The sequence below is a fragment of the Actinia tenebrosa genome, unplaced genomic scaffold (assembly GCF_029948245.1).
Source record: "Actinia tenebrosa isolate PJP-AT-01 unplaced genomic scaffold, QUT_ActTen_1.0 PGA_scaffold5__44_contigs__length_20552954, whole genome shotgun sequence".
NCBI classification, from domain to species: Eukaryota; Metazoa; Cnidaria; class Anthozoa; order Actiniaria; family Actiniidae; genus Actinia; species Actinia tenebrosa.
The window spans coordinates 1,772,470-1,792,896 of NW_028292582.1; the positions used below are offsets into that span (position 1 = coordinate 1,772,470).

General features: G+C 36.9%; 2 protein-coding genes across 2 annotated transcripts in view; one reads left to right on the plus strand and one right to left on the minus strand.

The window, feature by feature from the left end:
• Positions 1-1,100: 1,100 nt before the first annotated feature.
• LOC116307923 (uncharacterized) lies at positions 1,101-4,425 on the minus strand. The gene is made up of 6 exons (XM_031718249.2): positions 4,270-4,425; positions 3,245-3,735; positions 2,471-2,624; positions 2,030-2,128; positions 1,564-1,641; positions 1,101-1,248 (listed from the first exon to the last, which is right to left on the minus strand). Exons 1-6 carry the CDS (start codon positions 4,346-4,348, stop codon positions 1,106-1,108), a joined length of 1,044 nt encoding a protein of 347 aa, XP_031574109.2. The 5' UTR covers positions 4,349-4,425; the 3' UTR covers positions 1,101-1,105.
• Positions 4,426-4,525: 100 nt separating this feature from the next.
• LOC116307928 (phosphatidylinositol 3-kinase catalytic subunit type 3) overlaps positions 4,526-20,427 on the plus strand; it is a 30,175-nt gene continuing 14,273 nt past the window's right edge. Inside the window, exons 1-17 of the mRNA XM_031718254.2 lie at positions 4,526-4,635; positions 5,663-5,749; positions 6,507-6,608; positions 7,336-7,479; positions 8,439-8,562; positions 9,409-9,495; positions 9,814-9,909; positions 12,540-12,611; positions 13,199-13,303; positions 13,443-13,535; positions 14,056-14,112; positions 14,731-14,859; positions 15,163-15,301; positions 17,032-17,105; positions 18,456-18,526; positions 19,476-19,569; positions 19,922-20,038. Of these exons, the coding sequence (XP_031574114.1) occupies positions 4,559-4,635; positions 5,663-5,749; positions 6,507-6,608; positions 7,336-7,479; positions 8,439-8,562; positions 9,409-9,495; positions 9,814-9,909; positions 12,540-12,611; positions 13,199-13,303; positions 13,443-13,535; positions 14,056-14,112; positions 14,731-14,859; positions 15,163-15,301; positions 17,032-17,105; positions 18,456-18,526; positions 19,476-19,569; positions 19,922-20,038 (1,668 nt within the window). The 5' untranslated portion in view covers positions 4,526-4,558. The remainder of the gene's footprint in view (positions 4,636-5,662; positions 5,750-6,506; positions 6,609-7,335; positions 7,480-8,438; positions 8,563-9,408; positions 9,496-9,813; positions 9,910-12,539; positions 12,612-13,198; positions 13,304-13,442; positions 13,536-14,055; positions 14,113-14,730; positions 14,860-15,162; positions 15,302-17,031; positions 17,106-18,455; positions 18,527-19,475; positions 19,570-19,921; positions 20,039-20,427) is intronic.

Below are 20,427 nucleotides of genomic sequence, written 5' to 3' on the forward strand. Positions count from 1 at the left end.
TAGCTAGTTGGTTAGTTTATATCAAAAGGTGCATCTTGTACATTTTGTGATCCCCCACCCCTCCCCCTGTAGCTTGGAACTAGTTGGTTAGTATGGCAAAAGGTGCATCTTCTACATTTTGTGACCCCCCCTGTAGCTTGGAACTAGTTGGTTAGTATGACAAAAGGTGTATCTTCTACATTTTGTGATCCCCCACCCCTCCCCCTGTAGCTTGGAACTACGCTGTAGTTGGTTAGTATGGCAAAAGGTGCATCTTCTTTATTTTGTGACCCCCACTGTAGCTTGAACTAGTTGGTTAGTATGGCAAAAGGTGCATCTTCTTTATTTTGTGACCCCCCCTGTAGCTTGAACTAGTTGGTTAGTATGGCAAAAGGTGCATCTTCTTTATTTTGTGACCCCCCCTGTAGCTTGAACTAGTTGGTTAGTATGGCAAAAGGTGCATCTTCTTTATTTTGTGACCCCCCCTGTAGCTTGAACTAGTTGGTTAGTATGGCAAAAGGTGCATCTTCTTTATTTTGTGACCCCCCCTGTAGCTTGAACTAGTTGGTTAGTATGGCAAAAGGTGCATCTTCTTTATTTTGTGACCCCCCCTGTAGCTTGAACTAGTTGGTTAGTATGGCAAAAGGTGCATCTTCTTTATTTTGTGACCCCCCCTGTAGCTTGAACTAGTTGGTTAGTATGGCAAAAGGTGCATCTTCTTTATTTTGTGACCCCCCCCTGTAGCTTGAACTAGTTGGTTAGTATGGCAAAAGGTGCATCTTCTTTATTTTGTGACCCCCCCCTGTAGCTTGAACTAGTTGGTTAGTATGGCAAAAGGTGCATCTTCTTTATTTTGTGACCCCCCCCTGTAGCTTGAACTAGTTGGTTAGTATGGCAAAAGGTGCATCTTCTTTATTTTGTGACCCCCCCTGTAGCTTGAACTAGTTGGTTAGTATGGCAAAAGGTGAATCTTCTAAATTTTGTGACCCCCCCTGTAGCTTGGAACTAGTATATATAATACTGCATTTGCAAAGGCTGCTGCCCTATTCCTATTCAAAATAGCTTTTACTATTGATAACAATAGAATAGACCAGTATACAACTCATATTAAAATTCCTATCAAGTATCAAAATTTTACGATTTTATTCTTTTTATGATATTTTTTATGAAGACGTGGTTTTTCATCATCAGAATGGACTTCTGCATCTGCACTTGTATACTTTGATTTTTGCAAAGAATTGATCGTACTTTTTACTTTCACATTTCCATCTGGATAAAATAAAATAAAATAAGTTAATAAGTTTATGTGATTCCTAAGGACTTTTCTAGCCTAACAATCAGTCAATAAGCATTTTATCATATGACCCTCACAAAAAGAAAAGAATAAAATAAAAAGAAAGAAATAGTAAATAAACACTGAAAAATAGAAAGCACGCCGATTGGAGCAGGGCCGTATGAATTCATATGGCCCTGCTCACTCAAAGCCGTACCGCCCTGCTCACGTCATTTTCCAGAAGGTTTTATGATACAATTATACTGTATATTAAAATTTTTCCCCAAGGTATTGTATGTGTGTATACACACCTTTTTGTCTAGACTTGGTTGCCTCAGGACAGTCTCTTTTAAGGTGTTCAACAGAACCACAAATATTACAACCACCTCCTGAAAAAAACAAAAACAATCCCAATAAAATTCACAAATTTGTCATTTACATAAATGTATGATCATCAAAATGTAAAACCAGTGAACAAATTTCTTGAACGTATTATTTAATTTACCAAAACAGCCTAAATCAATTGTGATTTAAAGGTTTTCATATGCCAGGTTGATGAGTCAACTTTATTTTCACAATACCAATCCAACCTACAAAAACCTTTATGACATTATTTTTTTAATTTTACCTTTTTTAGACATTGAAAAAATAGGTAATCAAAATATCAAAAATTAGAGTCTGAAGAATACTAAATTTACTATAGCTGGGACAGAAGTTTAATAATCTGTAATGATTATTGCTATGCATCAATCTAAAAGAAATATTAATCGTACTCGCCTTTAGGGTACAGTCCTTTAGGATTGTCTGGACATCCACTAGATAAGTGACCAATTTCTCCACAAATAAAACATTTTGCAAATGGGAAAGAATTACCATCTGAAGATAAAATAATAAAATCACTGTTAGTGAAAATATTATTAAAGGCTAGCTAAACTTAGAAACACTGGGATTGCTAATACTGATATATTGTCGGGGTGCAACCACATCACCCAAAATTCTGAGTGAAGCACAATAACAGCAAAAACCATTTCTTGAAAATATATTTAGAGGGGACTAGGTCACTGTGATCCCTGTTTTGTGTGTTTTCAGTGAATAGTGGCCCAGGGTAAGAAAATTTGTTGATGTTACATGTAGTAGGGAGTGATTTCCTAAAGGGAAATCCTGGATACTCACCTGAATACATCACATATTAAGTGTTTACTAAACATGTACAAGTACCTTTTTCAGCAGTGTCCTTCTGTTTACAGTTTTTAGTAGTGTGATCAGAAGATCCACACTTATAACACACACCAATCCCAGTCCCTTCTTGATTCATTTGTGGACATTCTGCTGCCAGGTGACCAAGTTGTCGACAATGAAAGCACGTAATACCCTTTGAAAACAAGTTTATTATAAGATTTGACTATTAAATCAACCTCTTTTTTAAAACAAATGGTACAATATCGTATTGTATGTACAGTTCAAAGTGAACTCGCCTATGGACTGACTTGCCTACGCAAACTTGCCTACTTATAAAATCGAGTTGATCCATAGGTGAGTTCCCTGTAATTCAGTGGACAACTTGATTTTATATGTAGATGAGTCAGTCTGTAGGCGAGTTTACTGGTGACTGCTACACTCCCCTGAAAATAGTTTTGACAGTTAATTCATCAAAAATGAAATAAAATTAGCCTCTCTCCATGTCTGTACATGCATTATTGGAGATATATAACATTTAGACTTGATAAATTAGAGCAATAGTAATAATTATAGTATTTACATAGAAATTAAGTCTTACTGTATGTGCCACTTGGCACAAAGCAGATACATGACATGTAGGTGTCACATAGAGATTAATCAACTTGAACTAAATTAATGGCTTCTGGTAGTTGTAGTTAATGAATTACAGTGTACTTCTTTTTTTTTGCAGGTGCAATTCATTAAAATTTAATAAAAATGACATTAAGAGTAAATGTCATTTCCAGCCACGAATTAAATGATTTGATTAAGTACCTTTCTCTTAGCCCTTCGCCGTCTTCTTGCTTCTCTTTGTTTTTCAAGCTTCTCTTGCTTGTGTAAACTGAAGCATTTCACTTTCTTGCCTTGACCCTCATTACTCTTTGTGTTGTCTTTTAAAGTGTCTTTTGTAATTTTCTTTTCTGCATCTTTAAGGAGAAACTTTTCTTTCTTTTTCTTTTTTCCAGTTTTTGAGTCTGATGCATCTGAATCACTTATCTTCTGTTTCTTAGGAGTTGAGACAGGCTCATCTGAATGTGTGTCTTCAGTTTCAAGGTTTCGTTTCTTTAATTTTTTCTTCTTTTTCTTGCTCTCTGGATTACAATTATCATCTGGTTTTCCCAGTTCATCATCGTTAGGCTCATCTGAATGTGTGTCTTGAGTTTCAAGGTTTTGTTTCTTCAATTTTTTCTTCCTTTTCTTGCTCTCTGAATAACAATCATCATCTGGCTTTTGCTGTTCATCATTGGTTGTCACATTTTGCTGAGCTACAAATACAATAAAGACAATTAATACCTTAAAGAAGTAAGCATTTTATTGAGAAATTTTTTTAAGGAGGGATGGGTGGTAATTTCATTGTATGATAGAACTCTGCTAATTATAGAAAAAAATTAAGTCAATTCTACTTTGTACTGTACCTACAGGCATTTCATATTTTAAAGCCAATTTTGTTTTCTCTGCCCTTCTTGTTTAATACCCTCTCTATTTATTATCTCTAAATAAATGAGACAGGGTAACACTTTTACAGCTGATAATATCTCAAGGGATTTCTCAGTCACATGGTTGCACTCTAAGAATACTAAGCTTTTTAAATTTAAGAGCTTACATGTATAAAGATCACTATTAAAGTGTACCGCATGTGATAAAATGATAAGCTCAATAGCTTAATGAAGTCTAGCATAATCTTAGAATTACAATCTCAAGACAAATATCCGTCATTTTAAAGCGAACATTTACAAACATATATGCAAAAATTTATAACCATGTGCAGAATAAAAACTTGTAGAATTAATGTTCCAAACCTTGTTGTTGCTGAGATAGTTCTTCCCATGATGACGCCTCGAGGTATTTTTTCTTCGACATTCGCGCAAAACGAGTCATTTTTATCTAAAAACCTTGTAAAATTTTCCAAACAAGAAGAGTCGAAGAATCAAAGTTAAAATAAATCCGCCATTTTGTTGCGCTGTGATGCTTGCGCATTCGTAAGATTGAAATCTGCTGATGGAAGATATTGCGGGCGCGTAATAGTTTCGTGACGCGTTACATCGTTTCATAACACTGGAATAAGATGGTGGACCAAGAGGGTCAAAAATGGAGAGCGAATTAAACGAGGACAAATTTTACTACGTCTACAGCTCTGATCTTGATACTAACCTTGAAATCAAAATGTAAGTGTATCATTCAATATCTGCTTCTTTTGGTTGTTATTTCGAAGCATTCAGTATTTTTTTACAAGTAAAGATATTCAGTGAATCAAGGCATTGCCAGACCGGATGCACCTGACATTTTGAAGCCAGCTGGATATTTTGACGTTTCTTTCTGTTCAAGATTAGCTTTTGACATGCTCTGAATTATCTTGAAATTAGAAATTTTCTTTTTTTATATAATTATTACTGAAATAAAACGTAATTAATTTGGTTTGTCCACACAAAACTACCCAGATACTTCAACTGCAAGTCACTATAATTTGTACATTGTATTATTCAAGCTGAGTTTTTTTGATTGTTACAGTAGTCAGGATTATGATATAGTTAACCTTCTTTTTGAAGTATTGAAATCCTCTTATTCAAGGTAGTTCCAGATGAATTCTTTCCACTTGTCTTTCCTTTGATATGAGTGCTTTTCCTGAGGAATTTCAATTTGGTTTCTTTCTTAGTATATTTTGATTTGATTGAATTGTAAATGCTAAAGGATTTAATGTTAAAATTATGCTATTCCTCTTACATTTTATTTGAATTTTTTTCGTCCAATAATGAATCGGAATTTGGTTTTATTTACTTTAGAGTAAATTTCTGTTTTATTACATTTTGATTTAATTATAAAGAATTAGAAAAAAAATATTCTATGGGAATCAGTGTTATTATCAATACTCCATTTTATAGTTCTATTCAGTGACCATGAATAATACCTGTAGTTTCAAGCAGAGGCTGGAGTTGCCAAGCATGATACATGTTAACTGTAGTTTTGCTATTTGGAAACTCCAACCTCGACCTAGAACTATTTTTCTGGTCACTGAACCAAAGTATGAAGTGGAGTATTATGCAGCCTAGGTTAAAAAGAAAGCAAATTATCATTCAATAGTTGAACAATTCGATATAAATAAATTCTACTTGATTCGGTTTTTTTTGCCCAATCTTTATAGATGCAGACACTTTTTTACTTGATTAATACTTTATACCATTATTCTGTTTTTAGATGTACACTAGAAGGCAAGAGAGACAGAAAAGGATACAAAGAACTCCTTGATGACCCACTCCTAAGGTATTCAGGGTTGTATAACAGGTAAGGTACCAACAGAAAAAAACCCCAAGAATGGTGGATATTATATCATAAATCATCTATTAATGAAACTGTCCTCTCTATTAAGCCCTGGGCCCTTTCTAATAAGGCCCCTCTCTATTAAGCCCCAGGCCCTCTCTAATGAGGCTTCTCTCTATTAAGCCCCGGGCCCTCTCTAATAAGGCCCCTCTCTATTAAGCCCCGGGCCCTCTCTAATAATCCCCCTCTCTATTAAGCCTGTTGTATAATGAAAGTAAATTGACAGATGAGTGCCATGTATGTGAATTAGGCTTTATTTGACTTAAATACAGTATATGCCTCTGGCCTGACCAATGACCTGATTATCAAGGGGAGTTGTTTATTTCAGGTACCTTTGAGTGGAAGGGGGTGCTTATTAGAGAGACCTTTGGCTCTGTTCTGTTCTTTCATTGGTTGACACTAAGTCTTGTTATGTATATTGTTTTTCTATCATGATTTTCTGCTGCTTCATGACTTACTGTACCTGTAACATAGACCAAATTCAATTCAATTCGATGTGAGGCTTAAGTTGTGAACAAAGGGATCTGGTGTGACTCAAAGTAATCTGGCGTGATTCAAAAGTCACGAATCATGCCAGATTCCTTTGTTCACAACTTAAGCCTCACATCGGTGCGAGTTTTGAATTTGGTCTATAAGAGATCATTCCATCTCCTGTACATACAATTATTATTTAATATATGATCCCTTGCATGATTTAAATAATAATGTTTCTTTTTTGTAGTACTTGTTCTGATCTGTATGTCACATGCAGAGTGTACGCTGATGGCCAGCCACTCTCTTTACCAACCAGCACTTCATATAGACCATTTAACTTCAGATGGAAGTAAGGTTTTAAGAAAACTGATAGTAATAAATTGAAGTCAGGGGCTGTCACATTCAATAACTTTTGTACTAATTATTTAAACCTGGAACACAGGGTGTCATAAAGATAAGACCAGCCCTCTCCTGTAAATCCAAAATTTTCTCCGATAGTGGTCCCTGATGTTGATTTACACTTTGTTTTATGTAAATTGTTATATTTGTGTTTTATTGCATTTGACTTGCAGAATATAGCTTTACAAAACCATGTATTGTGTACTGTAGTTCAGAAGTTATCCATAATCCCCCACCCTCCCCCAGAAGAATTTGAAATTTCCAAAGGGTAGGTGGGTCTGATAACAAACAAAATGTCAGAGTTTGTATATAAGAAAATTGACATTCCTCTGTTGAGGGTGGGGGGGGGGGGGGTATGGATAAGGGTGGCATGGTGCATGCTGCTATGTCACTGTCTTTCACTGCTGTGTAGTTCCTGCCTGAGGTCGCAGTTTGATTTCCTGCCTAGCCAGTTTGTTCTCTCCCTTGCCACGGCAGTTTTTCTCCAGTTTCTCTGGTTTTCCTCTCAATGTTATTGTACAAAACCAACAATTTAGTTGGGTATTGTAATAATTGTGAATGTAATGGTAGTGCATGTAGTGGAAGTGAACCTTACACAATTCCAAAAAGAACCTCTTACTGGGTAAGATGGTTATAAAATATTATATAATACAGTAGCTCTTCTCATTTGTTGTTAGCTGGAATGAGTGGCTTAAATTACCAATCAAGTATCCTGACCTCCCCCGTAATGCTCAGTTGGCATTCACTATCTGGGATATCTATGGTCCAAGGAAAGCATTACCGGTAGGGGGTACCACAGTTTCTCTGTTTGGGAAGTATGGGTAAGCTAGAATGTCATATACTACAGCTGTATTAGAAGGATGTGATGATTGAAATGCAAATCAACTTTATATTTAGAAAGGACTCTCACATGACATATTGACACATGACAGTCACGACTGATAAACTAGAGAAAAGTCAGAACCCCTTTCAATGAAAATTACTAAACTGTGGAAAAGGCCCAAGTTTTCTAATGACAGCCATGCCCACTTTTTTGTGATTGCCCCACCTATTCATTGATAAATTTCCAACATTCCATGCCTAGTCTTTAGTAATGCTGAAAATTTGATCACATACATGTGCAATGATTTGAATTTATCAATGTAAATTAAGGGCAGGGCAATCACAAAAGTGCACGTGGCTATCATGAGACAGGGCCTATTCCACAGTTCAGTGATTTTCATCGTAAAATATATATAATTTACAGAAAATATAATACAGTATATCTTAAGACCCTGAGTATTGGTTTGCTAAGCCAGTAGCCTAGTGCCCAACCAACTGTGCCTACCAAGAGGCAGTAAAGATGGTTACGGTTTGGTAACACTTTACAATTTATGTTTTCCCCTTATTAAACCCTTAACCAATTGAAATGAAATGCTGCTTATCCTGAAGCTTGTTTACTGGGCAAAAGAAGAAATAGACAGCAATTTAACATATCAACTAAAAATTTTGGATAATGTTGATACAATATTCCCCTTCACAGTTCCTGGCCCCATCTTGAAAGGTAGCTGTGCCTTTGCATCAAAGCCAGATGAATGGTGAGCTTACACTGATAGAGACATGTGAATAATAGTCCAAGTTGTTAAAAAAGGTCTCTACCATTCCAAGCTCATTGATAGTCTTGATTCAATGCAAAGGAACAGCTACCTTTCAAGATGGCGCAGGGAACTGTAAAAGGGACCATCATAGTGATAGCAGATAAGGATTAATAATTCCAATGTCTCTGGGTTATCTTCATCAGGACACTGCGACATGGCATGCATGATCTTAAGGTGTGGTCAGGTATTGAGGCCGATGGACACATGCCAACAACAACACCTGGAAAAACAACTTCTAGTGAAGACCAGATGAACAGGCTTGCAAAGGTCTTCAGTTTTTATAAATACAAATCTAGAGAACTCTTCCTTCTAGATCACTTACTTTTATCTTAACCATGCAAATAGGATATGAATGAAGCAGGTTTACCAAAATGAACACCAGAAATGAAAAAGAAAACTTTTTCATATTCAGAGTAAAAATTGCTACGGAGTTATAAATATTTGAAACGTCAAAAGAAATCACACTATTATCAATGACTTTACCAACATTTATTTTAGGTGTGTCAAAATGATCACCAGAAATGAAATAGAAAACTCCTTCATGTTCATGTTCTATTATCTGATATTATAACTGTCTAAAAGAAAAATTGAATAAATAATTAAGTTTAGATTAGGATACGGTAATATGCCATAGTTACTCATGTTGGATAGTCAGAGACAATTGCTATCTCTAATATAAGAAATAAGGGCATCTAATATTTAAAGACATTTTTTCTACTGATTTTTAGATTTTATGACTGAGTTTGGACATTACTAGGTTATATTTCTTTATTATTACTATTGGTAGTATTAGTTTAAATGTAAGGCACTTTTGAGCTATAACTAAAAAGCGCTATATTGAATTATTATTATTAATTATTATAGAGGGAAAATTGCTACAGAGTTACAAACATTTGAAACATGTCAAAAGAAATCACACTATCATGATTTTACAAACATTTATTTTAGATCAATATATTAAGCATATTTGTGTTATGATTAATAACCAAGACAGATAAACCTTTTGGACCACACCTGTTTCCATGGGGTGTACAAGAAGGAGGGGGGGGGGGGGAGATATAATTATTATTGAATTGCCATATCATACTAATATTGTATTTTCTTGTTGTACAGTTGAGTAAGAAGCATCATAAAGGACAAATGCAAAAAGTAGACTGGCTGGATAGACTAACGTTCAGGGAAATTGAGATGATTAATGAGGTAAAAGCTAAATGATATACAGCTTTGTGCCATATTTATTTCTGGGTCTACCTTTTCAAGCAAAAATTTTTATCAGTGATTCAGCCTCTACCTTAAAACCTTTCAGAATTTGTCAACTTATCTTGTAATGAGGAAAAAGTCAGAAAAGTCTTTATACAGTAAAGAATTTTGGAGACGTAAAGCGTTTTCCATGCAATTTACCTCAAACTTCAAAGCTCTATAGAAAAAAGAAACGATAACAGACTAAATCAATTTTTGAAAATGCACATTTTTTTTGTAAAAATGTACTTACTACTTATGTCTTTTTTTTTGCCACAGAAAGAAAAAAGAAATTCTAATTTCATGTACTTGATGGTCAAGTTCCCAAGAATCCATTACGATGGCATGGACTATAATGTTGTCTACTTTGAGAAGGTAGGATAAGATTGAAGTGAAGAAATAGAAAACGCGCGTGCGTGCGTATTGTGTGATGTCATAAAGCACGCGGGAGTTGGCAGAAAACGAGAGAAGTGTTAGGAGAAGCACGACGTGTAGCGGAGTGCTTCTCGACACTTCTCGAGTGTTCTGCCAATCCCCAAGTATTTTATGACTGAACACAGCACAGCAAGCAAGTTTTTTGTTTCTTTTATAAAATACAAATTACAATAATAGATAGGAATGACGCGACGGAAAGTGCGCGCGAGTGCAATGTGCTCTCATAAATCACGCGCTCCAAACCAATCAGAACGCGACTTTCATAACAGTTATTTTATAAAGAAAAATGGTCATGCTAGACCTATCCTGGATTCCAGAGGGTTTGTTTTCGTGGGGGAATTTTTGAGAATAATTATATCTGGTATAAATTTGAAGGATTAACACTTTCGTAAGATAGTCTGAATTTGCCTTTTCGAAGTAATTTTGTTCAAACAAAAACTGGTATACGACTTCGTGGTGCAAAACACGAATGTGAGAATGAAATCAATCCCATTATCCTTTGCTCCATGAGGTCGTTATCAGCCTTCCTTTGAACCTCGAAAAGGTAAACTGTCAACTCCTTCCTTTTGAACTTGTCTTCCTTTATTAGAAAAACTATGATTGTTTCATTCCTTGAGTTTTCTAACCGTGCGAGCAGAAAAGTGTTCATTCTTCGTGACTTCTTTTCTCTGACTGAATCAGAGAAGAGAGTGTTTCTTCTAGGGGTATTGTGAGGCGTAATGCTCTGCATGACACGATGTCTAATAGATGTCATGTAGTGGTTTTAGGTTTTCTCTTCTGTGTTTGTAGTCTCCTATATAGCCGCTATTAGTGTCGTCTAGCAATTTGGCCAATCGGGATCAGGGACTGAGCCACTCTGTAAAAACACCGTTATATTCCCATTCTATTAATTACTGTATGCGAATTAAAAAAATCATAAAGTCACAGACAGGTTTCTAAATACCAAAAACAAAAAAGCGATTCGTCCAATTAATGAGAGACTTCATATAGATTTTCTTGGCTTAAATTCAGCACCGAATTCGGTGAATAATAACGATTGAATTATTCTTTTTGCCGTTCAACAATTCACAGAAACCTGACAGATACTCAGTCCTCTACTAGGAGATTGTGAAACATCACTGAAAATGAAATAAAATAAATTAAAAGTGAAAAACCAATGCCAAGTAATTTTTAAATTATTACGGGATAACTAATTAAGCATCATTATTATTATTCTGTCAGATATTCTGACTTCCTGTTAATAAAGATGTTATCTGTTCAGCAACTTCATTTTTTATTCATCTTATTTTATTTTCATTTATCCTATTTCACTTTTTAAGTTGAGAGCGTATTTCTTTTTTATTTCATTTCTTTGAGCGACACTTAATTCTCGTAAAAATATTTGTACTTTTACCGCAATATCTTTTGAAATGACTTTCATAGTCGTTACGACAAACTACAATTGCGTTACCTAATTAAATTGCTACGACCCTACAATTAGAACTGTGTCGTTATCGTTCTTCGAAGTACTAAGTCTAAGTTGCTCTTATTGCGGGAAAATATCAACATTTCGAGTTTAATGTCAGGAAGACGAAAGAGTGTGAGAAAGTAGAATTTTTTTGCCCATGTGCCGTGAGCAGCGTTATGGGATTGAGTTGTATTATACAAGCTATAAATAAGAAAGACGATGACCTCGAACCTCTCTTACAGGTACGAAGAATAATCCTTTAGAAATCTGAGGGATAATTGACTACTATGCTGGCATGTTTTATTGACAATGGCATATTTGATAGGATATCATTTTATTATAATGGATGATCCCTTATACTAAATCATCAGGCTTCTTAACTATTTGGCCTTTCAGTTAAAATTCATTTGTTACGGATATGTTGAAGGATATGTTCTATTTTGGCGATAATACTAAAGATAAATATATTCAAAAACAAAAATGTCTAACCGGTTTTTAGCAGGGTTATACTGAAAACAGACCGATTATGAATATTTATCTCGTAATGCTTTTCCGTTTTCAAGAATGGGAAAATAGGCAATGAAAATTGCCAGTTTTGAGAGGGGAAAAGTTTGGAATTGTTTTTGTCGGATGTTGTTTTGTTCGTTCATCAAACTCAGTCTTACATGACAGTTTTTTTCCACGTATATCACTCAGCCTTCCCACACTTTTATCACAGCTGTTTCGGATTTTATGCATAAATATGAACTGAATGTAAAGTCAACTGAATTTCCTACATTGGCTAAAACCTAATTTAATCGTTGACTCCTAACTTTAAATGCTTTAGGGACAATGCTGTCTTGGATGTTTTTCGATATCCTAGACAGTCTACTAGGAAAGAAACTGAACTGGTGCTCGAATTCATGTTCTGAAGAAATCTTAAATGTTTAATAAAGTGATGTGTGGTTTATTCTTGCGGTCTTGTTCTTAGTCCGATCTTCTAGTGGTTTTTTTTCTGGCTTTAGATTCAATCGCTAACGGCAAAGAGATTTCCCGATATGCATTGTTGGCGTCACATAAAGCGGAAGTAGAGACTTGATTGCTCTTCTGCTGTAGTTTACTCAGTGTTTTTGTTTTCTTGTAGGACGCTGATAACGTGGATTATTTTTGCACTCAACCGGATGTAGTAAGACTCTCCGATCCTGAAACACTCTTGGTGAGTACGCCTAGTCGCCTGTGCATATACAGTCAATTCAAAAAACGTCGTCGTCGACCGGCTCAAGCCTACGCGACTGGACCGAAAGGAATATGGGTAAAAATCACTGAAGCGGTTTAAATATTCGTTCTGAATAAATTGTGCCCGCTAGTAATAAGATAATAAAGGCAAGAAACAATCCATCAAATGCATGTCTTCGGGTTTAGGGAAAGAAAAACAAAGTACTTATGATTCAGTTCACAATTTCGAATATATGAAGGCATTTAAAAAACGTCTCCTTCAACACTTCCCGCTCGCTTACGAAAAATCGTGCTGTAAACAAGGCGTAACTAGTCAGATAAAATTTTGGAGTCAACTCGGCTTCAATGATTACTACCCAGAGTTCCTTTCGGTCCAGGCGCGTAGGCTTGAGTTGGTCGACGACAACATTATTTGAATTGACTGTATACACACACGCACACGCACACGCACACGCACACGCACACGCACACAACACACACACACACACACACACACACACACATACACATTGATCAGTTGGTCATCGTCCATTATTCTTATCAGTTCTGCCGTGGTTATGTTTTCAGGAAAATTTAGTGGAAATCAAGCACCACAAGCTTGTTCGTAGCATACGGAGTGGAACTGTATCACGTGACCTCAAGCCTAACGCCAAGATTAGAGACCAACTAACGGTATACTTGCACACCTAGTTTAAATCTTTTATCTTTTTGTGCACAAAAAATGTACACAAAACATCAAGACGACACTTTGGGATTTGACCAACCAGTACCACTTATTCTTTGTTTTCACTCTTTTCCCCTGTTATTACAGCAAATCGTTAGCTATCCGCCGACTAAAGTCCTGACATCAGAAGAAAAAGACCTGGTGTGGCAGTTCAGATTTTATCTCACCAACCAGAAAAAGGTATTTTATCGGTGGTGTCAAAAGACCATGGTCTCTTGGTCGTATTTATCTTTATAGTGGTTCTGCAATTTCAAGAGCCACAGCGGTCATGTTGGATGGCAGAACAATAAAGTCCCTTTTATTGCAGGGATGGTTTTCTTTCTCATGTAAAACGATTGTATCGTTCTGCCATCCATTATGGCATAAACCTCTATTTATGTCATTAGACTAGTAGATTTCGGCTTCAAACGTCACAATACATGGCACTCCCACGGTACAGCATGCCCAAGATCCCCTTCGTCGCGGTTAACTATAAGACCACGTGATCAATGCTTACATGATCAAAATGCTCGAATACTACACCGTTACGCTCACGTCCCGTTACGTTTACTGGGCAAAAGAGGTGGCCGCGACGTTGGTTGATGCAACGAAAGAAAGAAAATTCCAAGACCTTTAGCTTTGGTCATCATGGCGACTGACGTCACAACTGCCGAGTAATTACAGAAGAACTAAAATTCTAATGTTTGTTTTTCTATTCCAGGCTTTAACAAAATTTCTAAAATGTGTGGACTGGAGCGAACCACAAGAAGCGAAACAGGTTATACATTATATGAAACGTTGTAAAAGACCTGATGCGCATAAACGATGTAAACTGACCATTAGCCCGACAATTACCCGACCATTATGTCGTTTACACAGAAGTACACCAGTAAATTACTCATTCTATACGGAATTTTAGGATTAGGTGCTTGTCTTCAAGAGCCAAAAAACCAACACGCTTTAATGTGGCTTTAGTAGGACGTAGAATGATTACATCATTCGACTACCGCTATACCAGAATGCACCGCGAATTCCCATTCTTAATAATAGAGATTTTAATACACTCAACAAAATTACTCGATTCTTATTGGAGAAGAGGAGTACAATTAAATCCCAAATTGTACTCTGTAGAGTCCAATAAAAATGCTCAATTTTGTTGAGCGTATTTCGAACAAAAAATCGCACAATCTTCTTGTACAATTTGGAATATGTAGATACTCGTGATGTTTTGAAATTTCTCAAATTGAACTCGTCTAAAGGCTCGTCCAATTTTAAAAAAACTTTCAAGACATCACTCGTACATATAAATTCCGAATTGTACTCGAGATCGTGCGATTGGTATACTTAATTACAAAATTAATATTCTATTCTGCGTGTTTTGTTCATATTTTTTAAGGCTTTGGAGTTACTGGACAAGTGGAACCCAATGGACGTTGAAGATGCGTTAGAATTACTCTCATCTCAATTCACTAACAGAGCTGTCAGGCAGTACGCAGTGTCCAGACTAAAGGAAGCTCTTAATGAGGTAATGAAGTTCAAAAGAAGATAAGGCACCACTTACTATTGAGGTCTTTACTCTGAACTATCAATTAATAAGCAATGTTTAAAAAAGTTACATCTACGTGCAGCGGTAATGCTAATCTCTTTCTCAACAATACAAGCTGTTTTTCAGCGAAATATTCAAAAATTCGTGTGGCTGTCTGCAACTGTTTTTTGTTGTTTTGTCCTTCTCGATCCCATGTTCTGTACCATGATCTCTTTTCTTAGTGTTTACTAAATGTCTTCTTTAGGTATTGATTGTTGTCTCGTTTGCTTTATTCACTTAAAGGATTTATTGCTATACCTTTTGCAACTCGTGCAAGCTCTACGGTACGAGAATATCAAAGAGCACGATATCAACGATCCTGTTGTGAATGAAGACTCACTTTTAACTAACCCATCGGAAAACCAAGAACACGACAATAATGGTATGTTAATGAAAACTAATCATTGCGGAGTAGAAGACGTCATGTCCCGGCTGCATAAAGCTATCTTAATATGAGAGCCCCAATATGATAGCCCCTTTCACAGTTCCCGGCGCCATTTTGAAAGGTAGCCATGCCTTTGCTTCTAAGCAAGACGAACGGTGGATTTTAATGACAGAGACTTTTTTAAATATTCTTAGGGCGATTATTCACGTGTCTTTATTATTGCAAAGGCACGGCTACCTTTCAAGATGGCGCCGAGAACGGTAGTACGTTTATGTTCTAGAAATAATAGAACGACAATAGAAGACAAGACAATGCATACTATATATAACAATACACTACTATACATTATAAAATAACTGTTATGAATCTCACGTTCTGATTGGTTGGATGCGCGTGTGCTTTATGAGAGCACACAGCACGCGCGCGCACTTTCAATTTCGTCATTCCTGTAATTTATATTTTATAAAAGAAATAAAAAACTTGCTTGCTGTGCTGTGTGGAGTTATAAAGCACTTAGGGATTGGCAGAACACTCCAGAAGTGTCGAGAAGCACTCCGCTACGCGTCGTGCTTCTCCTAACACTTCTCTCGTGTTCTGCCAACCCCCGCGAGCTTTATAACTGCACCACGCGCGTTTTCTATTTCTTTCTTTCTTTTCTAATATATGCATTGTATTCCTCTAGGATAACATGAATTTATTACCCAGAGAACTGCGAAAGGGACTATTATTGTTTCAAGACAAAAGACCTTTGTACGAAAACAATACTTACGGTTGTTTTTTATCTTAGAGAGCTTTAAGGTATTAGGATACGAAAAATGACGAATTGCCCGAAAAAAATTTTTCTTTTTAATTTTGTAATTTTAAACTTTTATCTTTCATATGTTTGTGAAATTTCTTGCAGTTTTTGATTGGAAAAGCCAAAATTTTGAGAAAAATCGAAATCGTGACTTTATGACATCTGTCATGCTCCTTTGTCATTGTAAAAAGATCCTACATTGCGATCGTCTAGAACACCAGATAATTTGACAAGTGATGACAAAATGGAAGGCACAAGGTGTTTTGGCCAACACCATCGTGGCTCCCTGCAGCTTCCGGCTCCAAACAAAGAAATGCGTTTTTCTCGAATCTTTTTTGCCGCTAAAACCTCAACTTCAAAAAGCTAAAAGGCCCTTGGATTTCATTCGATTTTTTTAAAATTTGGAGAGTTTATAAAGTAACTCATGATCCAAAAAAGGGTGTCTCCGAATTTTGAAATTTAATTTCTTTCCAAAGTTATGACGCTTTTTACTCTAAACAACACTCCAAAAGCGATCGCTGAACTTTGATCAAAAATAGCGAGAGATAGAAAACAGATATCAAAAATCTGGGACACCCTTTTGGAGCTTATTATCTCCTGAGTATGTTAAGACATTTTTCGCAAACATAGCTTAAAATGTACGTGTCCGTTAACGTTTTCACTGAGGCATGGTCAAATTTCGCTTCGAGGACAATAACGTGAACAACAATAAAAAAAATCGTATTTTGAAAATTTCTTCATAAACTATATTTATTCAGCTTTCAGAAAATGTATACTTTGTTTGTGTTATACTATAAAGCCAGCGCGTTATTTAAGTTTGCGCGCATAGTGGTCGTAAACGTATCCTAATACCTTAAGCAACCGGGCACAGGACACGGCACGCCCATAATGTTTTCAAACGTTATTTACTCTTTGCTACTCTCTACAACAGAAGGAGCAGAGGACAGTGACGACCAGCAACTCATCATGTCTACAGACAACAGCAAGGACTCATCGATGAGCGAGGTATTCATGCTCTATCTGTAATACTCCCATTTCGAGTTTGTCTTTGCTCAGTCTTAGGCCCAGGTCAGACGCCGTAATTCACATAAGCCGAACCTAATACAGGGTAATAAGGTCATGTGAAGTACGGCGTCTGACCCAATTAAGTTCAACTGATTCAATTTGGACCGACTAAGTCGTTTTTCACGACTAGGTCACTCGTGAAGAACGACTGAAGATCGACTTCGGGTCAAACGCCGTACCTCACATGAGCCGATCCAAATGCATTAATTATGTTAATGCATGTTTTGGCCTCGTTTTCATTAACCATCACTAAAGCGCATGCCAGTTGAGCATTCTTCAAAGATGGCGGATGATTTTCGATTTTTCTGAGAATGTAAAGGAATGTTCCACTGGAAACCCTGAGGCCCCGTCCACACGTATCCGGAAATTTTTGTATCCGCAAATTATTTTTTGCGGATACGAAAATGTTTGCGTCCACACGCAGCGCATTCGAATCGTTTTCACCGTCCACATGTATCCGTTTTCGTAAAATTTGCGGATACGGACACAAAAATTTGCGGACACGTGTGGACGCAACCCGTATCCGTAAAGAAAAAATTGCGGATACAAAAATTTGCGGATACGTGTGGACGGGGCCTGAATGTTTTCTTAAACCGTTCATTTGAATAATTGTTCCAGACAATTTCAAACCAACCAAAATACGTGCAAAACGTTTACCTGCTCTTTCACGTACGTCCGTTTCATTTCGCGAAAGCAGAAGAAGAGCAGAAACAAAACATACACGTAGCAGTGCCACCCTTCTTTTTTGCAAAAGTATGATGCTTTTTTTGATGGTAGCCCGTCTTCTTCTTGAATTCAAAATTTTTTTTATTAGCAATATCCGGCGAGCTGCCATGGCAGACCCCATCATTATGATGCGTTTGCCGCTGCCCACTCAAACATGATTGTTTTTGGTACGACTGTAAATACTCGTACTTAGTTCGACGTTGGACTCAACCCAGTCGATCTAATTCCATAAGTCGATCCAAACTACGATTAGGTTCGGCTCATGTGAATTACGGCGTCTGACCTGGGCCTTAGCCTCGATTGTGTAAATATGTAAGGTCCATTGTATAGTAAGGAATGTACGTACTACGGAACAATACGAGTTGATTAAAATACCACGGGTTTTGGTTGAATAGCTGAATATTATAACACACAACCGAGACTAAAACTGAGCAAAGAGAACTCGAAACTGGAGTATAACGTTTTTTTAACTTTCACCAAGCAAAATAAATATCCAAAAATAAATACAATGAAAATCCACGAATTCAAATCTGGCACTAATGTCGTCTTTTTGCTTTCTTTTAGGGTCAAGATTTACCATCGTTTCTTATTCACCGGGCATGCCGTAATGATGTCTTGGCAAATTATTTCTACTGGTAAAAGTCTATTTAATTATATTTTTATACTAGAACATTGAGTGCCAATCGATGTGGAAAGAATGGGTTTCATATAAGAGGAGTTAGTGTACCCTGAAAATGAATTGCTAAGAGATCTCCATCTGTCTAAAACTCATTTGTGCTACCACTCCACTGTCTATTGTTCTTGATTCTCTTCTGTCAGCTGCTACGTCTCATAGAGCGGTTTTCATATGACTGGGAAAAGATAAATTCGTATCCGTACTTAAGCATTAAGCCGTACAGTAGAGCAGTTTTCGTAGAGCAGTTTTCGTATGACTGTGAAAAGCTCAGTGCCGTAAGTGTGACGTGCCGTGACCGTGCTACTTTCTGGAATTTTAATTGGCTGATTTTTTCATGCGCAATGTGATTAGTCTGGCATTGCCGTGACCTTGGCGTGACCGTGCCCGCACCGTGTTTATTCCGTGTTCCGGGTATTCGATGGGATGGAGAGTAAAAATTCTCGTGCAATGTGATTGGTCTGGCGTATCCCTTACCGTGTGTTGGCCGTGTTCGTGCCGTGAATTTTTCAGACATACGAAAACTGCACTACTTCAGACCAACCCCATTGCTCGAGAATTTACTCTCCATCCAATCAAATGTCGGAACACGGCACAAACACGGCGCGTACACGTTCACGCCACAATCACAGCATGCATTACACGAGAAATTTTTTTTAGAAAATTGGCTATCTTACCGTAGCCGTAGCTACGCTTCGTGATTGGATGAATTACTAGAAGACAATGTGGGAAGCCATTTCAATGTTACAGCGTGTCATACCGTGTACATGCTGCTGGTAAGTAGCGTATATTTCTCGCACTCATACGAAAACGTCTCTATGTTTGTCTGTCCGCTTACCTCGTTCTCATTAGTGTATTTGGCAGCTTTTGTTTTATTACTAAGGTTAAAATTAAACGACGTTTGTTTTAAGGTACCTTCTTGTAGAATGTGGTGAAGACAAAGACAAGAAAGAATTCGATATCTTTCGTACCGTCATGAGAAGATTCAGTCAGGCGCTTATGAAGGTAAGCAGCAGTTACTTACCGAGGCCCCCACTGCAAGACGTTTATATTAACAAGTTCATCTACACCAAATTCGAAAATAGTTATCGGGTTCAAAAAGGTTAAATCATAAAAACTTGGTGAGTCACTGACGGTTAAATAGTTAATGGGGCTAAAATTGTGCTTAATGAAATTTTGCAGCTCTAAAACAAATATTCCAATTACCGAAAAAAGTATTTTGTCAATCTTCATGCATGCAAACACTCTCCAGAATACCCAGAATACCCCTCGGTCTTCCATGATTTATCGTTCTAAACCCGACAACGATATTTGACTTTGATGTATAATAGTTGATGGATTCGTTGTGTCGTCTCAGGGAGGCTGGGAGTTTCAAGTTCGTCGTAACATGCTGGCTAAACAAAACCAGTTTATCAATCATCTTGGGAGACTCATGAAGGAAGTGTCTCAGTTCAGCGGAAATCGAAGTAGAAAGGTAACGAATAGCGTTATAAAGTGGATTCCAGCTATAGATAGTAATGAGCCCTGCTTATTTACTCAGGCCCACCAGCTAAACTGAAGTAGTGACGTAGAAATGACGTCACTTCAACACTGAGGTGTCGTGAAGCTTGCGAAAATTCACCAACGAAAAATAAAAACATGCCCTCTATTGCATTAAAGTTATAAAACTCATTAATTATTGTGTCACTGATATCAAAAGCTTAATAACGTTTTTCCCTATTGGTGGCCTGGAAATCCATAATTTCAAGAGGAAAAGTGACACCTCAGTTTTGCAAATTTTCTCGATTCTGATTGGCTAACATTTTTTCTCAGATGCGTTGGCATAGCTTATGTCGATATCATGAGCTGTTGATTTACGTTCTC